A 25,910-nucleotide genomic window follows, 5' to 3' on the forward strand; every position below is an offset into this window, starting at 1 on the left:
GGAATTCAGCTGGATGTTCACTGGGGGATACAGCCCTCACGAGATGGGATCTACCAGGTCTGGGAGCCCAACGGGGCGGGGAAAGGTGGCTCCCCTGGGGTGGGTTCACTGGGGCCAGCACCATTGGGCTGGGCGGGGCCGAGGTCTCTTCTACTTTCCAGAGGTGGGAGGAGCAATAGCTCAACTAGCAAGCTTTGAAACCCACTTCCCGGGGTGGATAGGCGGGGCTCTGGCTCGCGTGCGCACTGGTTTCCTGGTGTCCGTCGACGCGCCTGTGGCTTCAGGCTCCTAGGGTTTTCTCCCCTGTCCCCGTTTGTGTAATTTGACTGGGTGTCCCCTTGCTGTCTTCCCGTTCCGTGACGGCGGCAGCGAGCGCTCCAAGCATCTTGAAGACTTCGATACCTTCTTCCTTCTGGTCAGGCAGCACTAGGAGCAGTCGAGCTGCGCGCGCCGCCTTCTTCGTGAGGGCCCCGGTAGGACCCCGGTGCTGCTGAGGCGGGCCGGAGCCCGAGCGGGAGCAGCAATCTGATCGGGAGGCGTTGTCATCTTTGTCGCCGTCGTCGTAAACGCCCCCGTTGTCACTGTCCTCGTCGGCCCGACTGGGGCGCGGCTGGTGCGGCGATGTGGTGGGGCGAGGGCTTCGGGGAGTGGAAGACGTTAGTCTGGGAGCTGCTGGGCGCTTCGGTGCTGGTGCTGTTGGTCCGCTGCCTCGTCCGCCTCCGGGAACAGTGGCCGCGGGTGCCTCACCGCGGCAGCCACAGCTTCTCCCTTGGCCCCGTCCAGGGCTTACAACCCTTCCCTGACTCCAGCCCCTGCCCCAAGCCCGGCCCTGACCAGGACCCCAGCCCCGACCCAGGCCTGGACCCCGACCCCGCAGCCCTGTCTGAGAACGACCTCCACTCAGGTGAGACGGAGGAGGAGCCAGCCGGGGCCTGCTGCCTCCTATCGTGATCGCCCTCTTCCCCGGCCTACCCTGCTCTCCCCTCCCTGCAACGTGCCCGCAACCCAGTAATAATAATAATAATAACAACAACTACAACAAGCATTCATCTAGAGGAATTTCTGGAGAGGAAGTCCCTCGCCGAGGGGGAGCACCTTCGCTGTCCCTTAGGAGCCTGGAGAGTTATCTTGAGTGCCCAGGGTCACAACCCCCGCCAGCATGTGCCCGGGGAGGGGAACTTAAACTCAGACCTTACTTTATCTTTAAAACCAGACCAGTGCCCATTACCTTAAAATAGCTCCTTTTTTGTGGGGATGTCCCGCAGGGGGCTTGAGTGCTTGACTCTATTTCTAGCTGTGTGACCCTGAGTGAGTCATTTAATTTAGCTCAATCATAGGTTTCTCATCTGTAAAAAAAAAAATCTTGGGTTCAAAATTGACCCATAGACACTTTCTGATAGTGTGATTCTGGGCAAGCCACTTTACTCCTATTGCCTAGCCCTCGGTTCTTTTCTTATTTGGAACATAGTATTGATTTTAAGACAGAAGGTTTGTAAAAAAAAAAAAATAATAGCACCTATCTTCCAGGGACATTGTGAGGATCACATAAGATAAGCTATGTAAAGAACGTTGTAAGTCTTAAAGCAGTATATAATCGCTAGCTAATATTATCTTCATCATCTTCCTCTTTATTGTAGAGACAGCTGGCCAAGGGAGGCAGGAACACCCAGGTTCAAGTCTTGCCCCTGGCAACTCTTAAGTCTGTAAGTTGCCGAAAAGTGGCTGATCTGCACTGGTAGAGGGAATTTCCTCTCCAAAAATTACTCTCCACCAATAAAATCACAAATCTGGAAAAAAAAGAAATTTATTGTTATTATTATCATCATCCTGGCATATTCCAGCAAGGAGGGGAGGGGGGAGAAAAAAGTGGAATCAGGGCCTAATGTCAGTATTGAGAGGGGAGGGAGGAGAGAAGATGGAGATGAAGAAGATAATACGGATCTTTTGAGTCAGGAACATCTTCCTCCCTCCTTCCCTTCCTCCATCCTTCCCTTCATTTCTTCCCTTCTGAAGCAGAAGAGAGGTAAGGGCTAGGCAATTTGGGTTGCCCAGGGTCACCTAGCTAGGAAATGTCTGAGATCATATTTGGAACCAGGCCCTCTCAGCTCCAGGTCTGGCACTGTGATACCCAATTGTCCCAATTCTAGTACTTAAATATATTGTCTGTGTGACCTTAGGTGAGTCTTTTAACTTCTCAGTGCCCCCAGGCAACTTTCTACATGAATTGCAGAACAATTGATCTTTATCCATTGAGAGAATTCCTCACTTTAATGAAATCTCCCCTGCCACTTCATAGATTTTGAGCTGGTGGTTAAAAGAGACTTGGAAACATTTAGCTAAACTCTTTTACAGAGGAGGAAATAGGTTTTGTGAGGTGGGCACATAGGTATTAAGTAGAAGTGGTGGTATTTGAACCTAGATCTTACAATTCCATGTCCGTTCTTTCCACTATACCATGCCTCTGTGGTCTCGATTGAATCAGAGTTGACATTTATATACTGCTCAGTTGTGCCAATAGATATTTAATATATGCATAACATTAATTGAGCAAAGACACTGTATTAGGAGTTTTAGGGAAACAAAATCAAAAGACTTCTGGAGATAAGGTCATAGTTTTAGAGCTAGGAGGGACTTTAGAGATCATTTAGCCTTATACTCTTATTTTACTGATGAGAAAACTGAGGCCCAGAGAGACCAATATCCTGCCCAAGGTCACCATAGGTAGTAAGAAGAGCCAGTATTTGAGTCTTCAAATGCCAAAGCTAGTGTTTTGTACACTATACTTTGCTGCCTTTTTTTGCTACCCTTTGGAGGTACATAACATGTAAACATATTTATATATATATATATATATATATGTGCATATATGTATATATATGTATGTATATGTATGTGTGTGTATATATATCTGTGTGTGTATGTGTGTATATGTGTATATATACATATGTAAGGTTCCAGGAGGAGATGGCACCTGAGTTAAGCTATTCAGGAAGCTGAGAATTCTAAAAGGTGAGTGACAAGGCACATATGAAGCTTAAGAAATGGGAGCAATGAGATACCAAGTTTAGAGAATAAACAATAGGTCAGTTTGAGTGGAAACAGAAAGTCCACAAAAAGAGTGATGTGAAATAGACAGAGGAGTGTGCAAGGGAGCTAGGAAGAGCTTTAAAAGCCAAGTTTATGCTAGAGGCAGTTTCTTGAACAGAGAAGTAACATGTTAAAGGGTTGTACTTTAGGAAGATAATCTTGGCCATTTTGTGTAGAATGAATTGGAGAAGTGAAAGTCTGAAAGCCTGGATTCTAATTAAGAGGTTATTGCCAAGCAGTCTAAGTGATTCAGTGGAGCTGGTGGAGACAGGGATATGGCACCAGTTTGTATAGGGGAGTGGGGAGACATTAAAAAAGATGAAGATGGTGATGGTGATGGGCACTACAGGACCTTTTAGGCCTTCCCAGCTTTCCCTTGAGCTAGACACTATAGTTATTGCCCCTGTAACAGCCGAGGAGAGGGCTCAAAGATAGGCAGTGATTTGTCTCTAGTCATAAGCTAGTTAAAGTGTTTTAAGTTCTCTCTGGGCTCTACTTTGGCCCCCATGGCAGGCTGATGGACATTGGTTTGTAGTGTGTAAACATGGAAGGAATCTTGTTTGAGATCATTTGGTTCAATTAAGGCTCTGAGAGGGAAAGTACTAAGTGCCAAGTGCTGCTGCTATGACTTGAACTCTGTTCATTTGACTTCAAGATTTGCTGTACCTTAAAAAAAGTTTTCTTTTTGTTTTTTACATTACCAGAATTTCTCCTTGTATCCCTTATTCTCCCTTCCAACTAGCCATCCCTTGTAACAAGTGATATTTAAGAAAAAAAGAATAAAAATGGGAAGAGGAAAAAAGTCAGCCATGATCTTAGATATAGAGATAGATTTAAAATATTTTCCTAATTACAAGTAAAAGCAATTCTCAACATAAGTTTTCCAAAATTTTAAGATCCAAATTGTCTTTCTCCCTGAGATGGTAAGCAATTTGAAGAGCTTGAATATTTTTTACCACACCTGGTTTGATCTGGGTCTTACTCCAAATAGATCTTAACTGCTGGTTTTCCTAACTAATACATTTATTCATTCTTTAGCAGACATTTATCGGGTGCCTATTATGTATAAAGCCTTGTGCTAGGTGTGTGGAAGCATATTTATCTGTACTTGTGTGACCTTGGAATGGTCTATTTTACCTGTTCACAGTTTGTGTTGAAAATAACCAATTTTCACAAACAAAAATAATATACCTAGTTAAGAAGAATGGTTGAATGGGGAAAAAATCTTATATCATATTTCTCTGATAAGAGTTTGGTATCCAAGATATATTAGCAATTAACTGACATATATAAAACCAAAAGCCATTTCAAATAGTAATAAAATGTCTATACCCTTTGACCCGGAGACTCTATGGCCTAATACTCCAAGGAAGCCATTGAAAAGAAGGGCCCTTATACACCAAAATAGTCATGACACATTTTTTTTTGTGTGCAAGCACAGTACAAAATGAGAGAGCTGAAATGTTAGTCTAGGAGCATGATGGAGGATGAATGGAGGCAGTAAGCTTATTTGGAGACTGTAAGTTGAGTCAGCAAGCATTTATGAAGCATCTACTATGTGTCAGGCACTGTGCTAAGCACTAGATTTATAAAAAAAAAAAAAGACAAAAACCACCTTTGCCCCTCAAGGAGCTCACAGTTTATCTAATAGGGGAGATACCATGCAAACAACTATGTACAAACAAGATCAATACAAGGCAAATTGGAGATAAATCTCAGAGGGAAGGCTCTTAACATTAAGGTAGATTGGAAAAGGCTTCTTATAAAAGGAAGTCAGGATGCTGAGATGAGGAAGAGAATTCTAGCCAAGGCCACAGCCGGTGAAAATGCAGTTATAGAGGGAGTGTCTTGATAGAGGAACAGCAAGAGGCTTATAGCATATGCCAAGGGTTAAGGTATGAAAATGATGGGAAGGGGCCAGATTAGGAAGACCTTTAAAATTCAAACAGGATTTTCATATTTAATCCTGGAACTAATAGAGAACTGCTGGAGTTTGTTGAGTAGGGGATAGAGTGAGCCAGTCAGCCCTGTATACCAGGAAAGAGGGTGGCAATGGCAAAAGGAGAGGAGGTTCGGGTATAGGAGTGCCAGACAACAAGAGTTGAGAAAATGATCCCTAAAATGCAAGTTTGGGTGACTAGGAGGAAGGTGATTTCCTTTTTTTTAAAAAAATTTTTAAACATTATTATTAAATCATATTTTTTCATTTTTACATGATTCATTTTCTTTCCCCCTCCTCTCCCAGAGCTGACAAGTAGTTCCACTGGATCATTTGATGGATTATCAAATGTTATTACTTGATACCTATTTCCATATTATTCATTTTTGCAGTAGAGCAATCTTTTTTAAAACCAAAACCCCAAATCATGTGCCCATATAAACAAGTGATGTCATATGTTTTTCTTCTGTGTTTCTACTCCCACAGTTCTTTCCCTTGATGTGAATAGCATTCTTTCTCATAAATCCCTCTGGATTGTCCTGGATCATTGCATTGCTACTGGTAGTAAAGCCCATTTCATTTTATCATTCCACAATGTTTCACTTTCATTTCACTGTGGATCAGTTCATGGAGGTTCTTCCAGTTCATGTAGAAATCCTCTAGTTCATTATTCCTTATAGCACAGTAGTATTCCATCACCATCATATACCACAATTTGTTCAGCCATTCCCCAATCAAGGGACCCCCCCCCCCCCCCCCATTTTCCAATTTTTTGCCACCACACAGAATGCGGCTATGGATATTTTTGTACAACTGTTTTTTATGATCTCTTTGGGGTACAAACCTAGTAGTGGTATTGCTGGATCAAAGGGCATGCATTCTTTTAAAGCCTTTTGGACATAATTCTAAATTTTCTTCCAGAATGGTTGGATTAATTCACAACTCCACCAGCAATGCATTAGTGTCCCAATTTTGCCACATCCAGGAGGGTGATTTCCTTGACAAGACATGAGGCAAGTTTGAAAAAGAGGATTCAGGACAGAGAAGATAATGAAATCAGTTTTGGACTTGTTGGTTTTAAGACATCTTCAAGACATCTAATTTTAGGTGCCTGACAGGCAGCTAGAGACAGGAAGAGGGCCATAAGGATAAGGATCTGAGTAAGGAGATTTCAGAATTGTCTGCACAGAAATGATAATAGTCATAATAGTCTGGAGTTGGCAATTTATTTGAGTATGAGTTGAAATCACTGGTATAGAACAGCCTTGCCATTCAGGAGAATGGAATGTTCTAGCTCCCATTTTGATAACTGCTCAGAGCAGTGGCCCTCCTAGTAAGTTGTCAGGGCAGCTATGGAGAAAGGTTTAGAACTGTTGCCTTTGCTTGAAAATTATTACAACTAGTATGCTATTTTCTATTTAATCATGATGAATATTCATTGCCCTGTTACTCTTTATAATTTACATTTTACCCTCATTTGTATCCCTTTAAAAATATGTACCTGACCAAGTTTCCTCTTTACAGCTTCAACATGTAGTCTTAAAAGATCTTTAGTGAAGATGAGTCTAGTTACTGTCAGTCAGCCCATTCTTTTTCCCCTCCCAAGCTTAATTGCCAGGAATTTTTTCCTCTTATCAGTATAAAATTTGTATCTCTTTAACTGATACTTCCCTATTCTCCTAGTTCTGCCTAATGGGGCTAAGCACAACAAATTTAATTTCATCTTTTGCATGATAGCCCATAACCATTAACTGTTATTTTCCTTCTCAGGCCTCATTATGTCCAAATCCTTCAACTGTGCTTTCTTTCATGGTCTTGAATATCTCATCTTTCTGATCACATGATTCTAGATGTCCTGCAGCTGATCCTTAAAATATATAGATAGCACAGTGCTGTCAAGTATGGCTAATGAAGTCCAACTGAGTAGAGCACTATGGAACTGACACTTCTTGTATTCTAAACTTAATGCTTCTCTCATTGCAGCTAAAATCATAGGAGGCTTTTTTGGGCTGTTATATTCTATACGATAATTTTGTAATGAGCTTGCAATCCTCTCAAAATCCTCTCATTTTGTCCTTTGGATTTTGATATTTTGAGACTTAGTGAAACCTTTACATTTCATTCTCTTAAATTCTCTTCAGTTTGACCCATTGTTCTGGTCTCTTAACATCAGTGCTAACAAATGATTTGTAAAGTAACTGACTGGTTTGACTCAGCCCTAGACACACATTTTGGCTGTGTTGCCATTGTTCAGACCAAGCATAGAAACTCTCAAGAGTTTGCTTCCTTTTCTATCAAGAGGAGATAATCATTTTTATTATTTACTTATATTAAAGGGCTTTTTGAGGGAGGTGCTTTGCAAACTTTAGTCTGATATATAATTGGGAGTTATTCTTGTCCTAGCTTTGTGATTGCAGATTTTAAGTATACCATTAGTACCTACATCACATAGAAAAATGTTGAAACTATCCAGGGCCAAGGGCCTTTTCTTGGTCCCTCTTAGTGGACTTTTACTGTCTAAACTTGAGACTGAGAACTCTGGTGGAGGACCCCAAGGTATTTCATTCGGGAGGAATGAAAGATGGAGCAGAGCTTCATCAGAAGAGGCTGGCAATAGCTATTGCATGCAAATGATATTGTAACCTAGAATGTATACACCTTCACCCTATTTCTTGCTCATCTGTCTCAGTCCCAGCATTCATTTATTTGCTTCAGTTTAATTGGCCATTGTGCCAAGTACTGGAGATAGAAAAGCAAAAAAAAAACAAAACAGGACTCTGCATTCAAGAATAACTATAGCATGTGCACAGATAAGACAAAGAATATAGAGAGTAGCTCATTAATTCAGTATCTAGTGAAACCTACACCTTGGGTTAGATCCAAAAAGGAGATGCATGAAGAGTAGATTTTTGCTGTAGGTAAGGATATTTTTCTTCATAACCCTTTCCTTCTGACTTAGAATCCATACTAAGTAATGGTTCTAAGGCATAAGAGTGGCAAGGACTAGGTAATGGGGGTTAAGTGACTTGTCTAGGGTCACACAGTTGGGAAGTGTTTGAAGTCAAATTTGAATCCAGGACGTCTTGTCTTTAGATAGCTACAGATTTTCTATAAAAGATGGTGACCTCTAGAGCCCCTTCTAAATCTTAAAATTGTGAGTTCATGTAAGAGTCAATTCCATTTGCATACAGTTATTTAGCTGACTTTGAAACCCTCGGAATGTGCTATCATCTTGTCTACACTTCTCCCACAGGCAGCTAAGGGTACAGTGGATAGAACTTTGGACCTGGCAGTGGAAAGACCTGAATTCAAATTTAGCGTCAGGCACTTATTAGCTGTATGATATTAGACAAGTCTTTAATTTGCTTTGATTTCCTTGTATGTAAAATAGGGGATAATAACACCTTCCCCCCAGGGTTGTTGTGAAAAATCAAATGAGATATTTATAAAGCTTAGCAGAGTTCCTGGGTCCTAGTAGGTACTATATAAATGTTAGCTATTATTATTATTCTACTTCGTCCACATATTTGTCAGAAGTGAATTTGTTAAATACCTTGCTGGAAGAGCAATCCCCAATTGTAGAATTTTCCTGAAAACAGGGTAAAAGGCTACCTATTAAAATATTGTATATGATGTCTTTTTTTAATGTGTTGACCAATACTGTTGAAGTTTTAATTTTCTTTTTAAAAAATCTTTGTTATAAGGGATGACTTTTGGGAAGGGAAATAAAGAGAGAGATTTAAGTAATGTAAAAACAAAAATATCTTTAAATTTTGAAATGTTTAATATACTATTACTACTACTATTTGGTAAGTCTTCCTGTATAGTCCTTAGTTATCCTTTTCCAAGTGTACACAAATCACCTGTTCATTCTACAATTTTGCTACAGTTGAATATCAGTCTCATTTATTTATTTTCTAGAATATCTTTTCTTTTTTTGAAAATGTGGTTTTCTGGAATTTTTCCTTTTCTCGTGTATCTTCTCAAAAGACCATAAAGATCATAATCACATTAAGTTCTTTCAGTGTATTAATTCACCTGAATTATTCATTCATATTAATTCACTTGACCTCATCTAAAGGAACTCCATACTCTTGTCACCTATCTTGGTATTTTTTTTAATTTAATTTTTTTTTTGGTTACAATAAGTATCACTTTATTTCCCTCCCTCCCCTCTACCCACCCTTCCCACAGCAGACCGAAATTTCATTGGGTATTACTGTTTGCACTAGGATGTTCATTTAGCTTCTATCTACATCCCCAACCACATCCCTTCTACCCATGTATTCAAACAGTTGTTTTTCTTTGGTGTTTTTACTCCCATAGTGTTTCCTCTGAATGTGGATAGTGTTCTTTCTCATAGATCCCTCCAAGTTGTTCATGATCACTGCATTGCCACTAATGGAGAAGTCCATTACATTCGATTGTACCACAGTGTATCAGTCTCTGTGTACAATGTTTTCCTGGTTCTGCTCCTCTCACTCTGCATCAATTCCTGGAGGTTGTTCCAGTTCCCATGGAATTCCTCCACTTTATTATTCCTTTGAGCACAATAGTATTCCATCACCAACAGATACCACAATCTGTTCAGCCATTCCCCAATTGAGGGGCATCCCCTCATTTTCCAATTTTTGGCCACCACAAAGAGCACAGCTATGAATGTTCTTGTACATGTCTTTTTCCTTATTATCTCTTTGGGGTACAAACCCAGTAGTGCTATGGCTGGATCAAAGGGCAGACAGTCTTTTATCGCCCTTTGGGCATAGTTCCAAATTGCCCTCCAGAATGGTTGGATCAATTCACAACTCCACCAGCAATGCATTAATGTTCCAACTTTGCCACATCCCCTCCAGCATTCATTACTTTCCTTTGCTGTCATGTTAGCCAATCTGCTAGGTGTGAGGTTCAGAGTTGACCTTCAGAGTTGTTTTGATTTGTATTTCTCTCATTATAAGAGATTTAGAACACTTTTTCATGTGCTTATTAATAGTTTTGATTTCTTTGGCTGAAAACTGCCAATTCATGTCCCTTGCCCATTTATCAGTTGGAGAATGGCTTGATTTTTTTGTACAATTGGTTTATCTCTATAAATTTGAGTAATTAGACTGTTGTCAGAGGTTTTTGTAATGAAGATTATTTCCCAATTCGTTGCTTCCCTTCTAATTTTGGATGTATTCATTTTGTTTGTACAAAAAGTTTTAAATTTGATGTAGTCAAAATTATTGATTTTACATTTTGTGATTTTTTTTTCTAGCTCTTGCTTGGTTTTAAATTCTTTCCTTTCCCAAAGATCTGACAAGTATACTATTCTGTGTTCACCTAATTTGCTTATAGCTTCCTTCTTTATATTCAGGTCATTCACCCATTCTGAGTTTATCTTAGTATAGGATGTGAGATGTTGATCCAAACCTAATCTCTCCCATACTATGTCTTCCAATTTTCCCAGCAGTTTTTATCCAATAGTGGGTTTTGGTCCCCAAAACTGGGATCTTTGGGCTTATCATAGACTGTCTTGCTGAGGTCATTTACCCCTAGTCTATTCCACTGATCCTCCTTTCTGTCTCTTAGCCAGTACCAAATTGTTTTACAGTTTGTCACTGTTCCCTTTAAGTGTAATTCTTCTAGCTGCCCAGGTGATAGCAACAGTTTTTAAGAGTTACCAATGACCTCTTTTCTTATAGGGGTACATATCCTTTTAACTTATTGAGTCTCTTTAAAAAAAGTGGTTTTTTTTGGTTGTTGTTTTTCTTTTTTCTCTCTTTTTAAATCACCTTTTGATGATTCTTTTGAGTTCTGTGCTTGGACATCACATTTTCTGTTCAGATCTGGTCTTTTCTTTACAAATTCTTGGAATTCTTCTATTTTGTTCAATGACCATACTTTCTCCTGTAAGAATATGGTCAGTTTTGCTGAGTAGTTGATTCTTGGTTGTAGACCTAGTTCTCTTACTTTCCGGAATATCATATTTCATGCCTTTTGTTCCTTCAGTGTAGATGCAGCCAGATTCTGTGTTATCTTCACTGTGGCTCCATGGTATCTGAATGACTTCTTGGCAGCTTGTAATATTTTTTCTTTGGTTTGATAGTTCTTGAATTTGGCTATAACATTTCTGGGTATTGTTAGTTGGGGATTAAGTACCGGAGGTGATCTGTAGATTCTTTCAATCTCCACTTTTCCCTCTTGTTCCAGAATATCGGGGCAGTTTTCTTGAATGATTTCCTGTAGTATCATGTTCAGGCTTTTTCTTTTGTCATGGGTCTTCTGGTAGACAAATGATTCTTAAATTGTCTCTCCTCAAACAATTTTCTAAATCTTCTGTTTTGTGAATGAGATGCTTCATATTTTCCTCAATTTTTTCATTCTTTTGGTTTTGTTTTATAGTGTCCTGCTGCCTTGTGAGGTCACTTAATTCTAGTTGTTGTATTATGGTTCTTAAATGCTGGATTTCATCACTGGCTTTCTGGTTATCCTTCTCCTTCTGGTCTGATTTTCTTTGGAGGTCATCTTTTCATCGTCTTTACCTTATCTCTCATGTCCTTTGCCTCATTTTCAAGCTGGTTGATTTTGGCTTTCAAGACACTATTTTCTGTTTCCAGATGACTTATCTTAGTTTTAAGTTCTTTCCCCAATTGTCTTCAGCCTCTCTTAATTGTGTTTTGAATTGCATTTTGAGTTCTTCCAAAGCCTGTATCCAATTCGCTGGGATTTCTGATTTATCGTTTGATGATCCCTCCTCTGTTCTGTTCACTCTTTGTTTGTTGCCTGTATAGAAGCTGTCTATTGTAAATTCTTTCTTTTTTTTTCTGTTGTTTGCTCATATTTACCACTTCTTTACTCCCCGTATTTGTCTATGCTCTTGCTCCTCTAATTTTTTTTTGGTTTTGGGGTTTTCTGTCAGTCTCCCCTCTTGGAGCTTTGACAGAAGATCTCTCCATGCAATCTGTGGGGGAGGGGTGTTGGAGCTTGGGTTTCCCTGACCTCTGAAGACTTTTGATGAGATTAAGTTCAGCTGGGTTGGGCTGAATGTGCTCCGAGGCCAAAACCTCCTGGAAGGCTGGAGCAATATGGAGGGTCTCTGCCGTTCTGACCAGGCTGCTTGCTCTTCGCTCCTTCTCCAGCTCCTTCCCCACCCCCTGTGTTCGACACTCTGAGTCTGGCACAGCCCTGCCCGCAGGTACACCCTCCAGACCAACGCCTTTGCCCACCCAGAGGTTCCTGCTGCCGCTAGAGGTTTAGCACTCTAGGTGTGTGTGTGGGGAGGAGGGGTCCTGGGACCTTTCTTCTGCCATCCCTTTAATCCCAAGTATTCTCAAATTCCGGCTTTTGAGGGGAGGGGCGTACCTTTTGGATTGAATCCAACAGGAGGGTTCCTTGGCTCTGTCTTGTTGTTAGGTTTGATTTTTCAGTCCCCTAGGAGCATTCAGTTTGTAATGGTAAGGAAGAGTTTTCAGAGGTCTAAATTTTCATTGCCTCTATGCCGCCATCTTGACTCCGCCCTCTTGGTATTTTTAAAATTAAATTCTTAATCTGTATTCTAAGTTAGACATTTCTCTGTCATGAGATGTTTCATCATGATTCCTCTGGTTGAACAGAGTTATCTTTCAAGTTGTTTGCCTTTATAGTATTAATGCTATTGTATAAGTTACTCAGCTCATTTCTTTCACCATCAGTTTGTCTTCCCACACAGCGTTCTTTAAAACTTTCCTCTTTATCATTTATTTTAGTTCAGTGGTTTCCTATAACTTGTTTAGACACTTCTCAGTTGATTAGCATCCACTCAATTTCCAGTTTTTTGCCTCTACAAAGAGTACTGCTGTAAACTTTTTGTACATAGTTTCTTGGTAAGTTTCTTCCTCTGTTGCCTGTTCCAAACCTTTCCTGGAGCAAACACCCCATGTTTGTTTAGAATAGATCTATTTTATATATATATATATATATATATATATATATATATATATATATATATATATATAATAGATATATTGATTCACTGAGATAACTGAGCCAATTTGATTGTAGTAGTTATTTTCTATTACTCTATTACTTCCAACTTCTCAGTTTCAAAGGGAGTTTTCTTATTCCTAGTTAGGATTAATCCTCATGATTTTATCTTGATACTTAACCCTTTTAGGAACTTTGTGAATGACTGAAAAACAGTATTTATTAAGCCTTAATATGTGCCAAACACTGAACCGAGTGCAATGCTGGAGATATAGATACTTAAAAGCAAAGATGATCCCTGTTCTCAAGGAATTTGCATTTTAATAGGGGGAGAGAACATATCTGGAATGTGTGGTCTAGGAGGAATTGTTTTTTAAGATACTGGAATATAAATGAACCAAAGTGAGATTAGATTTACTCTTTCCAAGGTCAATTACAGATTTAAATTGGTTGTGGTTTCTTCAGTGATATTTTTTTCTATATCAAAAATCCGTTTCTATTTGTATACAAACATACATAGGTGTCCTGAATACTAAAAAAAAAAAAAGCCTTTTTTGGCTCCTCTTTCCTATTTAGGAACTATCCCATCCATCTCTCTTTCATGGGCTTAACTTCTTGTAAAAAATAATTCAAGCTTTATATTTCTGCTTTTTTTTTTAACATCCATTCTTCTCTTTAATGATAACTTAATGATAACAGTTCTGTTGTTGTTGTTCAGTCATTTCAATTGTGTTTGACTCCGTTTTGTAACCTCATTTGAGATTTTTTTTTGGCAAAGATCCTGGAGTAGTTTGCCATTTCCTTCTCCAGCTCATTTGACAGATGAGGAAATTGAGACTAACAGGGTTAAGTGACTTGCCCAGAGTCACAGAGCTAGGAAGAGTCTGAGGTCATATGAACTCAGGTTTTTTTCACTAGTCACAGAGCTCTGTTACACCATCCAGTTACCCTACTTCTTTGTATTTAGTTAAAATTTCTTACAGAAAAGTAATGTTATATTCATATAACAGTTTGTCTAGCTGTTTTCCCAAATCAGTGGACATCTACTTTTGTTTTCAGTTTTTTTCAAAAGTGCTGCTATAACTACTTTGGTATGGGGGCTTTCTTTCTAAGACCTCCTTGAGGACAGTGAGGTCTTTGGGTCAAAAGGTACAGACATATTACTCTTTTTCTAAAGCATAATCCCAAATTGCTTTTCAGAATAATTGACTCAATTCACAATAATGTATATTAGTAAACTTATCTTCTTGAGATTGTTCCAACATTAACTATTCCCATCTATTGTCATCTTTACCAATTTGCTGATTTAAGTGAAACCTCAATTGTTTTGATTAGCATATCTTTTATTTGTTGTTATTATTTAAAAAAAAACAACTTTAACATCAATTTTAAAAATCATATTTGTTTCAAATTTTCTCCTTCCCTTGTTCCTTAAAAAGGCAGGAATTTTGATATAAACTATATATGGCAATTCTCTTATTGTTACACATGCTGGTGCTTAATAAGTGTTTATTGATTAGTTGGTTGATATATAGCTTAAGAACCATAAAGATTTGCCTGAGGATATTGAAAAATTAAGTGATTTGATTATAGTCATATAGCTGGTAGTTATCAGAGAGAGAACTTGAATTATAGGTCCCTCCTTATTCATGGCTGTCCTATTAATTGTGCCAATACTGCCTTTCATCTTGAAATAGAAATTCTGTATTGAAGGTCACACTCTTTCGTAAACTGAGAAAAACTTTTTCCTCTTAAACAATTCTGCTGGTTTTGTATGGTTTTATTTTGTGGCAGAGTGTCAATTATCTTTACGTAATTGAGAGTAAGGTGGCCTGTAGCTCAGATTTGCCAGTGACGATCTCTTTGAGTCTCTATTTTTTAATCTATAAAATGATGAAGTAGGGTTATGATGATCTTTTAAGTGTCCCTTCTAGCTTTGAAGTCTGTAAATCTGCCCTGTACATAGTGGGCAGATCATTGAATAAATGATTTTCAGGAAATGAAACTGAATTTAGCTTAAATTTTATGTTGCTAAACTTTGAACCAATACTTTCATGTACTGACACGTTTTAAGAAAGATATTTTAAAACTGTAATTTGTCTTGATAATAGATAAAAGGAACCACAACAGATTTACTAATTGTTACTTATATATCAGATAGCAAATATAAATTAATAGCATTTAAAATGATAAGATATTATAATCAGCAGACAAAAAAAGTTTTATTTTCATCTTGTGTGTTTTTTGCATCTTATCTCTAGGTAAACTATCAATGGATGTTATTTTGGCCAGATTGAAAGATTTGAATTCAGATGATCTTAGAGAAGAAATTGTGAAAGCAGGACTCAAGTGTGGGCCTATTACTTCAACAACAAGATTCATTTTTGAAAAAAAACTCGCTCAAGCTTTACTGGAACAACAAGGAGGAATTGAGGGAGTTTTTTTATCCCCTCCATATCAAGCTTCAGAAAATGTTGCTGTTAATCAAATAGGAACAAAACAGACTTTACAATCTACTGTTGTAAACCCAGTGAAGCATACCAGTTTGTCTGAAGATAGAGATTTTGGATATAATATGGGTTTGAATCCTCCAGAAGAGGATGCTTTAATTCATAAGTCCTGTTCTGTGCCACTCAGTGGAATGGTCCACACTGATTCACAGAAAGATGTCTCAGTGCCATGCAAAGATCCTCCTCTGTACTATGGAGTATGTCCAGTTTATGAAGACATCTTAACAAGAAATGGTAATTTTTAAGCATTTCTGTTTCAATAACCAAAATAATATTTTTTTGGTAGCATCTTCTGATGAGTGATTTTCCCTTGAGTTGTTTTTATTTTCCTAGAAGTATCATATTATATAATGAGTAAAATATTACTGAAAAGAGGTGGTAGCTAGCTAGGTGACTCAGTATATTGAGAGCCAGGCCCAGAGATGGGAGGTCTTGGGTTCAAATTTGGCCTCATACACTTCCTAGTTGTACGACCCTTAGCGAATCACTTAGTCCCCATTGCCTAGCCCTTTCTACTCTACGGTCTTGGAACCAATTCACAGTATTGATTCTAAGACAGAAGGTAAAGGTTTAAAAAAAAAGCTAACTGAGAAGATAAAATAGAAAATATAGATTTTGTTTAAGATAAATCAATATTCCTTATCACATTTTCAGTATTGTACAAGAATTGTACAAGAATCTTTTTCTATGATAAGTATTTAATGTTGGTAGAAGTAAAATTGGACACAATTGGACACAAAATATGACAAGATAATGTGATTACATTATGAAATACTTTGAAATCCTCTATGATCATTTCTCCAATAAACTTTGAAACTTAAAATCAGAATGCCTAAAAAACCACCCAAGAAAGAATATAGGAAAATCCCATTCTAACTATTCCATGAGAAATCCCAATTATTTTGTTGAGAAATTTTTTTTAACCCTTACCTTCTGTCTTAGAGTCAATACTGTGTGTTGATTCTAAGGCAGAAGATTGGAAAGGGCTAAGCAATGATTTGCCCAGGGTCACACAGCTAGAAAGTGTCTGAGGTCACATTTGAACCCAGGACCTCCTGCCTCTAGGCCTGGCTATCCATCCACTGAGCTACCCAGCTGCCCCGTTAAGAACAATTTTGCCAAGATAGTTGTACAGATGACATAACATGGACCAGGGAAAAGGCTAGCTTTAGAATCAAAAGATATAAGGTCAAATCCTGGTTCTGCTACCTCCTTCCTATATGACCTATTTGGGCAAATCACATAACCACTATGTTCTTCATTGCTTTATCTGTAAAATAGAATTGACCTTAAAGGACTTAAAGGACCTGAATGACCTTAAAGGACTCTATCAGCTCTAAAGCTGGGAGCTTGTGAACTCTTATTCTCATTTTCAAAATACTTCTCTTAACAGACTAAGAGAAGTGATTTGAACATAGAGGAAAAGGATAGAATATCTTCATCTGTGCTTCTTTCTTCCACTCAATTCTTAGATCTTTTTTGATCATGTTTTGGTGGGTCAAGTAGTTTTTCTTATGGGGTATTAAAAGTGGGAAGGCATAACTGATTAGGGGAAGAAAAGAAATGGAAATTTTTTTCACCCCATCTGGAGGGCAAACAACACATTTTACAGAAAATAACAATGATGGGTTTTATAAGCTCTTTGAGATCAGGAACTGTTGGATTTTTTTCTTTTTATTCCTAGCTCCTAGTACAATACCTATTACTTAGTTAAGTACAGTAGGGTCCTCTTATATGTGGTTTCACTTTAGTGCTGGAGGTCTGCCTATGAAGCCCAGGAAGGCCAGCATGGTCTCTTCTATTTCCACCTTCACTTTATTTTTTTGGTGGGGTAATGTTAGGCCTCAGAGCACCAAGCTGAGAGCCAGAGCTAGGAGGGAATAGGAGATAAGGGGTGAGGCAAGGAGGGAGAAAGAGTATGTGTAAGGGTCAACAGGTGTTTGCTTATATCCCATTTTCCCTTTGGGTAAGTTCTTGGAATGTATTTCCTCTGGATATTGGGAGTCCTACTATACTTAACTGCTTGATTGCCAGTGCCAACAAACAAGGGATTTTTTTTAAAGTTGACTTTTTTGGCAGAGCCTCGGAGGGAACATTAGTTGTTCTACACCTTTTTCGAAAAATTGATGGGTGACTGAGGTCATACTATTGTATAATGCATCAACTACTAGATTATGGACAATGTTTTATTAGAGAAAACTCATCTTCATAATGGTATGGACTGTAAATTCCTTTTTTCCAATGCTTGGATTCACCTCTTCTTTCCATACTCATTGCGACGCAACCTTAAGCCTAGTCTTTTTAATAAACTTCTGTTTTCATGTTATTCTTCTGCTCATGAATCTACAATGGTTTTCCTCAAGTTCAGACTTCTTTGTCTAGCTTTCAAGGTCCTCCTTCACCACATTTCTGTCTGTGTGACCATATTCCTACTTCTCCCCTCTGTTACCATGAAGTTCATTTCCAAATATATTTCACTTATTTCTACTTTTTTTCATTCATATTGTTCCAACTGATTGGGGTTTATTCCCGAATCCTATCCATCTTTAAAAAAATTTTTTTTTTATCCATTACTTTCTGTCTTAGTGACAACTCTTAAGAATGAAGGGCCAGGGTTAGATAAATGGGGTTGTGACTTCTTCGGGATCACAAAACTAGAAAGTGTCTGAGGTCATATTTGAACCAAAGTCCTCTCAAATCCAGGCCTGGTACTCTATCCAGAGTGCCATCTAGTTGCTCTTCTGTACATCTTTCAAATCCGACAGCCCAAGTTCCACTGCCTCTATCTACTCTTACTACCCTATTCTATCCTATGTCTTTAAGGATCAGGAAGAGATTAGATGCTTCCTCCACTCTCTTCATGTCTTTGAAGGGTAGTGTCATAGTACTTACTAACATCTATGTAATCATAAACAAGAACTGAGGTAGTATCTTATCAGAGATGGGATCACATGATGAGATTGTACATTCTTTCCATCAAACAGGGTTCATTTTAGGACTAAGTACTAAGCTATATCTATAGTATTAATAAATAATCATATTCAATATAAATCTATTTTATTTTAAATATTTTCCCCTAAATTACCTGAAAAAACAAGTTTTAACCTTTGGTGGGGTTTTGTTTTTCTTTTTTTAGTGGGAGTCAAATTCTCACCCTTCATCCTTCCTTCCCTTTGACCATTTATCAATGGGGCAACGATTTGTATTCTCATAAATTTGACTCAGTTCTCTATATATTTAAGAAATAAAGCCTTTATAAAGAGAGCTACCTTTTTTCACATTTTTTTAAAAAAATGGATTCCCTTGATATTCTTGTACTTTTATTCTTCCAGGTAAATTTTTTTTTTCTAGTTCTATAAAATAATTCTGGGGCAATTTGATTGGTATGACACTGAATAAGTAGAGAGCAATTAATATTTTTCCAGTTGTTTAGATCTGACTTTATTTTTGTAAAAAGTGTTTTGTAATTGTGTTCATATAATTCCTGAATTTGTCTTGGTAGGGAGATACCAAGTATTTTATATTATCTACTGTTAATTTAATAGAATTTCTTATTCTATCTCTTTTTGCTGTTTTTTTTTGTGATATTAAAACAAGGTGATGATTTATGTGGATTTATTTTATATCCTGCAACTTTGTTAATATTATTAAACTTTTTTTATTGAATTGTTAGGATTCTGTAAATATATCATATCATCTGGAAAGAATGATAATTTTATTTCTTCATTACCTATTCTAATTCCTTTTAATTCCTTCTCTTATTGCTATAGCTAGCATTTCTAGTACAATATTGAATAATAGTGGTAATAATGGGCTTCCTTGCTAAACCCTTAATCTTATTGGGAAGCCATCTAGAATTAATAAATCCCAATGTCTTCAGATTCACCTCTTCTTTTTATACTTACTACTATTGACGTTGACCAAATTGTCCTGTTATCATCTCCTGAAAGATCTTCTCTATTTTGTGTAAGTATAACAACTAAAGAATATCTTCTGTACCTATAAATACCATAACACATAGCAGAGCCTTTTCTAGGTCTGTGATGAAGTCAAATGTGCGATTATCTCATGCTTCTGTGGATCTTCTGAGAATCAAGGCAATGGATTCATAAGTAGGCTTGAAGAATCACAACATTGAATCTCATGGGATCATTACCTTAGAGCTAATGGGGATCTTAGAGACTGTCTTATCCAATCTTTTCATTTTACTGAAAAAGAGTGAGACTAGAGACGTTCAGTTTCCTGCTGAAGATCTCACAAAGCTTTTTTTTCCCCTCTGTTGGTATTTAATCAGGGGTCTTTTTTTTTTGCCTAGGGGGAAAAATGGAATTTAGAGGAAAACTGGTACCCTAATTTTAAAATGAACTTTATTAAAAACAGAGGGATGCTAAGGGGTGAATTAAGTTGTTAGATTGTTGTATTTATTGTTAAATCTTGTTTTCTTATCTAGAAAGAATTCATGTTTATGAGGACAAGAAGGAAGCTTTGCAAGCTGTCAAAATGATCAAAGGGTCTCGATTTAAAGCTTTTTCAAACAGAGAAGATGCTGAGAAATTTGCTAAAGGAATCTGTGATTATTTTCCATCCCCAAGCAAAACTAACTTTCCTCTCTCTCCAGTGAAAACAGTACCATTTTTTAATCGAGGTGAATAAAAACTTTGCTGTTTGTTTTTTTTAAATCCTGAATTATACTCTGAAATGTTTGGGCTTCTCTATCCTAGTATAGTGTAATGATTTTCTGTATCTGAATAAATAGCCTTCCTGGTCAACAGTATAGTCTTTGGGGCAAAACAAGGTGCTTTCTAATCCTAAGGACTGTATTAGAAGGGTAAACTAGGTTCTATAACTCTAGATCAGTAACTGTCCATGCCCTAGTAATCCAGATGCCCTTCTCATAAAAGAAGAGCCCTTTCCATTTCACCCTTCCAGACCGATTGTCTATTGGATAACCTATTGACCCTATCTTTTTTCTTACTTGTCACCTACTGCTATGAGTTGGGTCCATCGTGGAGTGGGCAGGAGGGATTGAGAAGACTGGTCTGAAGGGTTGCCTCTGCCATAAGACAGAGAAAGTATATATGAAAACTTTTTAAGTCACAGATAACTGTACACATGATGCTTAGAGGAAATAGCTTTCAGTTATTAAGTAGTTTTTATGGAATTTCCTCCAAAAATTGGAAATTAACTACAAAATGACTACATTGGAACATTTTCAATTTTGCCCTTTGATGACAGATGGTTTATGCTCACCTGAATCAGAATCGATGAACAAAGAACGAGCAAACAGTTTTAAAAGCCCTCGCACACAAGACCTGACTGCCAAACTCCGAAAAGCTGTGGAGAAGGGAGATGAAGCAGCATTTTCAGATCTTATTTGGAATAACCCACGCTATCTAATTGGTTCTGGGGACAACCCAACGGTAGTACAGGTGAGCCTGTTTTCATCCTGGGCATCACTGAATAAACCATTAAGACCTTGAATATAAAAGTAAATCCCTTATCACCGATACTAGTAATGAGAACAATGAAATGAAAGGAAATTGTTTTAAGGTTCAGATGACATATAATGTATAGTTTTGTTTCAGGAAGGATGTAGGTACAATGTTATGCACGTGGCCACCAAAGAGAATCAGGCTCGTATCTGCCAGTTAATTTTAGACACTTTGGAAAATCCTGAATTTATGAGGCTTATGTACCCTGATGATGATGATGTCATGCTGCAGGATCGTATTCGATATATTGTTGACCTTTATCTTAACACTCCTGACAAAACGGTGAGTTTGTCCTTTTTTTTTCAGTTATCTATTGAAAAACATTTCGTTTTTCTCAATTGTTCTCAATTGTTAGATATTTATTGTGGGCCTATTCCAATTCCCAGCTGTGAGGATTATGATGAGCAAAATAAGACATAATCTCTGATAACTGACAGTTACAGAGTGAATAAGGGCCACTTGGCAGGGAGGTCTTTTACAGGGAAGAAGGTGGCAAATGTAAGGATCAGTATAGGACTTTGAAAGCAGAGTAAGATTTGGGGATGCAGGGGAAAGGAAGCAATCATTTCATAGGGTGAATAGCATTATATATAAAATATTCTATTTTGTAAGCTGATACCAAAAAATAAAGAATTAATGATATCTCACTCTTGATGAGCATTTAATTTATAACACATGGCAGGCTAAAGTTCACTGTGTTAGAGAGATGTGAGATCAGTTAAAAACATATTTTTGTTAGGAGTTTATTCCGAAGGCAGTGGGGTGAAGTGGATAGCCTCAGAGTTAGGATGATTTAAGTTCAAGTCCTGCCTCAGACACCTACTAGCCATGTGATTCTATGTGCCAAGCAACTCTAAGACTATAAATTGTAGGACTCATGCTAATCTGCAATATAGGTGGTTTCATCATTGGTAATTCTTTATGATAATGACATCATAGGACCAATCAAAATGTACTTTGCTATTTTAGGACATATTACTTTTTTCTTCTTCATAAGACTTAACGAACCCTATGAAAATAGCTTTAAATGTGATAGGAATATTACCTTCCTCCACAAAGCCTCTTATCTTGAACAGTCACTTGTCCTTTGTAATTCCAAAGCTTATTCCCCACAGAGTTTGACTTCATATCAGTTAGCTTCAACATAGGTTTAGTTATTCGGGTTTATATTTGTTTTTGGGTAATATAAAAGAGTTCTACTCTGGAGTTTTCTGGTAAAGTGCTAGATAATCACTATTCTCTCGTTGTATCTCTTAAATGCAGATAGAATTACTAGCAGGAAAAGAGTCTTACATGCCAGAAATCTTTGCAGTTTTAGACCAACAATCCTATCTTTACAATCAACCCTCAATAAACTTTGTTTCCTGAATTCATACAGTACTTTGGTTTATCAGTTAGGTAATTGATATTCATTGAGTAACTACTGTATATAAGTTGCCATGGAAGGCACATATATTTTATGGCATTTTATTATATTTATTCTCACAGCAACTCTGAGGTAATGAAAATATAAGTGGAAATGCTTAAGTGTGTCTTTGCCTTTATTTTAGGGAAATGATACTCCTTTGCATTTTGCTTGCAAATTTGGGAATGCAGATGTGGTCAATGTACTTTCTTCACACCCTGATGTTATAAAAAATCCTAGAAATAAATATTTAAAAACTCCTGAAGATGTAAGTACATCTTTAAATTTAATAGTTGTGATATTATTTATTTGTGGACCTGATCACGAACTGTTTTTGATATGTGAAGCTTATTCTAATTGGTTCAGTAGGGCATATGCTGAGTATTTTCCATGCTTAGCATTTGATGGCCTTGAGGTACCTACGCTCTTTTCATACTGGTTTCTACAATCATTGATTTAGCCCCCCATGTGTTCTGGGTACTAAGAGAAATGAATGAATAGAAACAAAGAGCAGCCTCTTTGTTCTGTAAGTTAGTCAATGAGCATTAAAATTTTTTTTTTATTATTTATTAATTCTCTGGCTTATACACATCATGCAAAACATATTTCCATATTATTCATTTTTATGAGCGAATAGTCTTATAAAACCAAAATGTATACTCACATGAACTAGTAATAAATCATATGTTTTCATCTGCATTTCTATTCCAACAGTTCTTTCTCTGAAGGTAGATGGGTCTCTCAGAATTGTCCTGGATCATTGTATTGCTGTTAGTAGCAAAGTCTGTTACATTTGTTCGTTCCACAATATTGCAGTTACTATGTATAGTGTTCTCCTGCTTCTGTTTATTTCACTCTGCATCAGTCCACATAGATCTTTCTGAAATCGTCCTGTTCATCATTCCTTATAGCACAATAGTATTACATCACCATCACATACCCCAATTTGTTCAGCCATTCTCCAATTGAGGAACATCTCTTTAGTTTCCAATTCTTTGCCATCACACAAAGAACGACTATAAACTATCTAAATGGAGGAGATGGCAAGCAAACAACTGCACAAACAAGATATGTACTAAGTGTATTGTGAGTAATTTATTCTGTATAAATGTGGAGTAGTTTGCTCTACTTTGCCTCTGCTTCACAACTCTATGAAAGAAGAAGCCCCTCCCAGGATGAGTTCATAATTTCTAAGCTTAGCATCATGCTGCTGACTTAAATCCCTCCCTCAGCCACCTCGCACCAGGGATTGATTTCAGGGCTGGAGAATCCAATACCAAACTCCTCCCTATTTTAGAGGGCAGAAACAAGAGTCACACCCTATTTCCCTTTGCATCTGCTCCTCTGCCTAGTTTTAACTCCAGGGACAAGATACCTTCCTGTGGTGACTTCCCTACTCCCCCCCCCCCCTTTTTTTTGTTGCCTCCTTTTGTATGTTGTCTTCCCCTTTAGAACTCTAGAACTGGTCCTCTACGGCAGGGATTCCTATAGTTGCTCCTTTGATGCTTTGCAGTGCAGCAAGCTCTTCTGTGACTTTGATTGTTTGATAAGGAGGCCTAATTTTACTTCAAATGCTTTCACATGTGTTTGCATATCACAGATGAGCTTCCCTTTTCCTTGAAGTTGCACATTGAAACTGTTGAGTAGCTCTGTTACATCTTTCAGAAAGTCGAGGTGCCATTTTCATTCTGCATCATTGAGCTTTGGTACGTCTTTGTTTTTTGAAAGTATAAAAGCTGTAATCTGTGGAAGTAAGTCATAGAAATGTCTCAACTCCCTCGATTCAGCCAACGGACTTCTATGTGGTACAGAACATCTTCATAGGCAACATTTAGCTCAGACAGAAATTCCTGAAATTGTCTGTGGTTTAGTGCATTAGCTCTAATGAGGTTAACACACGATACCACAATTTTCATAACAGAGCCCCACTTCAGTGATTTACTACATAGCAGTGTTTGTTGGTGGATGAGGCAGTGTATGGCTATTGGATGGGAATAGTTACGTTTGTCCATCTCTTGGTTATTGTGAGCAATTATTCCTTTCTTAGACCCCACCATGCTAGGAGCACCATCAGTTGTCACACTGTCTAGCCCAGTCCAGCTCCAAATCCTTCACAGTTTGCAGTGCAGCAAGCTCTTCTGTGACTTTGAAATTGTCATTCATCCCATGAATAAAAATTAGAAGTTGTGTAGAATCATTAACATCATTGCTCTCATCGAGTGCCAAGGAAAAATAGGAAAGTTTTCTTGGGGAGTTTTTGCAAATGCTGATGCAAATTGTCTTCCATTTCTTCAATCCTTTGTGTAATTTTAGATCCTGAAAGACTAACTGTACAAAATAAGTCTGCTTTTTCTGGACACATCTCTTTGGCAACAGAAAGAAGGCACTCTTTAACAAATTCTCTCTCCACAAACAGTCTGCCAGTGCACGCTATTAGCTTGGCAACTTGAAAACTTGCTTGCAGTGATGAAATATTTAGCTGCTTCTGCTTCACAAAAATATTTTTCTGAGTTGTTGATGTATTTTTCATATTTTATCTTTTCTCACATCTCTGAACAAAAATCATCTTTATATTTATATTTATGTTGAGTTTGATAGTGTCGACGCAAATGGTATTCTTTGAATACAGACACTATATTCTGGCATATCAAACACACAACTCTTTCCTTGTACTGCATGAAAAAGTAATCATAAGTCCACTGTTCTTTGAATATCCTATTCTCTGACACAATTTTTCTCTTTCTTGACGTCATTGTTTCCTAGGGATTCCAAATTGCTATTATTAAAATACCAAATATAGCCCTACAAAAACAATACAACAATAATAATTTTGCCCACACAGAGGCATACAGACTGCACTGCCTATCAATGCAGTCTGATCTGTGTCCATCAATTCAGCCTTCCAAGTCCACATCATTTCAGCCTAACCAGCAGCCATATTGGTAGAACTCCACTTTTACCTCAGTCTCACACTGGTGCGGTGTGAGAACCGGCATGATTACAGAGCCGGTTCCTCCACCACCTTTCCAGTTCACACTACCCTGTGTTAACCACACTGTGATCTGTGAAATCACATAAGAAGCTGATCTAATGGCCACGGCAAGAAAAATGGAACGACACTAGTGTATTTCGTCCTCTTGCGGACCGCATTTATGGATCTGTAATTATAGATTGTAATACGAAATGCCTCACTTCCTCCACATAGTACAGTGGCAACCATACTCTCCTAGATGCACAACATAATGGCCCCTATACCCACATTACTACACACTACAATGGCCCCCATACTCCCCTAGATTATGTTGTGCATCTGGGGGAGTATGGGGGCCATTGTACTACCATGTTTCCCCGAAAATAAGATACTATCTTATGTTAATTTGACCAAAAAAACCCAGGAGGTGTCTTATAAAATACTCAGTGGCAATGGAGGGCTTCTCACAGTAGAAGCCCACCACTGATGTCACAGGCCATCGATGCCTGTATACAGTACTGGAGGTGGTGCTGGGCCTGTGACACTGTATATCGCTGTCTGGGAT

General features: G+C 37.9%; 1 protein-coding gene across 1 annotated transcript in view; it reads left to right on the forward strand.

The window, feature by feature from the left end:
* The first annotated feature begins 210 nt into the window (after positions 1-210).
* The window catches only part of ANKLE2 (ankyrin repeat and LEM domain containing 2), a 52,598-nt gene continuing 26,898 nt past the window's right edge, over positions 211-25,910 (forward strand). Inside the window, exons 1-6 of the mRNA XM_007489580.3 lie at positions 211-904; positions 15,229-15,711; positions 19,928-20,122; positions 20,713-20,906; positions 21,063-21,251; positions 22,520-22,642. Of these exons, the coding sequence (XP_007489642.2) occupies positions 622-904; positions 15,229-15,711; positions 19,928-20,122; positions 20,713-20,906; positions 21,063-21,251; positions 22,520-22,642 (1,467 nt within the window). The 5' untranslated portion in view covers positions 211-621. The remainder of the gene's footprint in view (positions 905-15,228; positions 15,712-19,927; positions 20,123-20,712; positions 20,907-21,062; positions 21,252-22,519; positions 22,643-25,910) is intronic.

This window comes from Monodelphis domestica, chromosome 3 (assembly GCF_027887165.1).
Source record: "Monodelphis domestica isolate mMonDom1 chromosome 3, mMonDom1.pri, whole genome shotgun sequence".
Lineage (NCBI taxonomy): Eukaryota > Metazoa > Chordata > Mammalia > Didelphimorphia > Didelphidae > Monodelphis > Monodelphis domestica.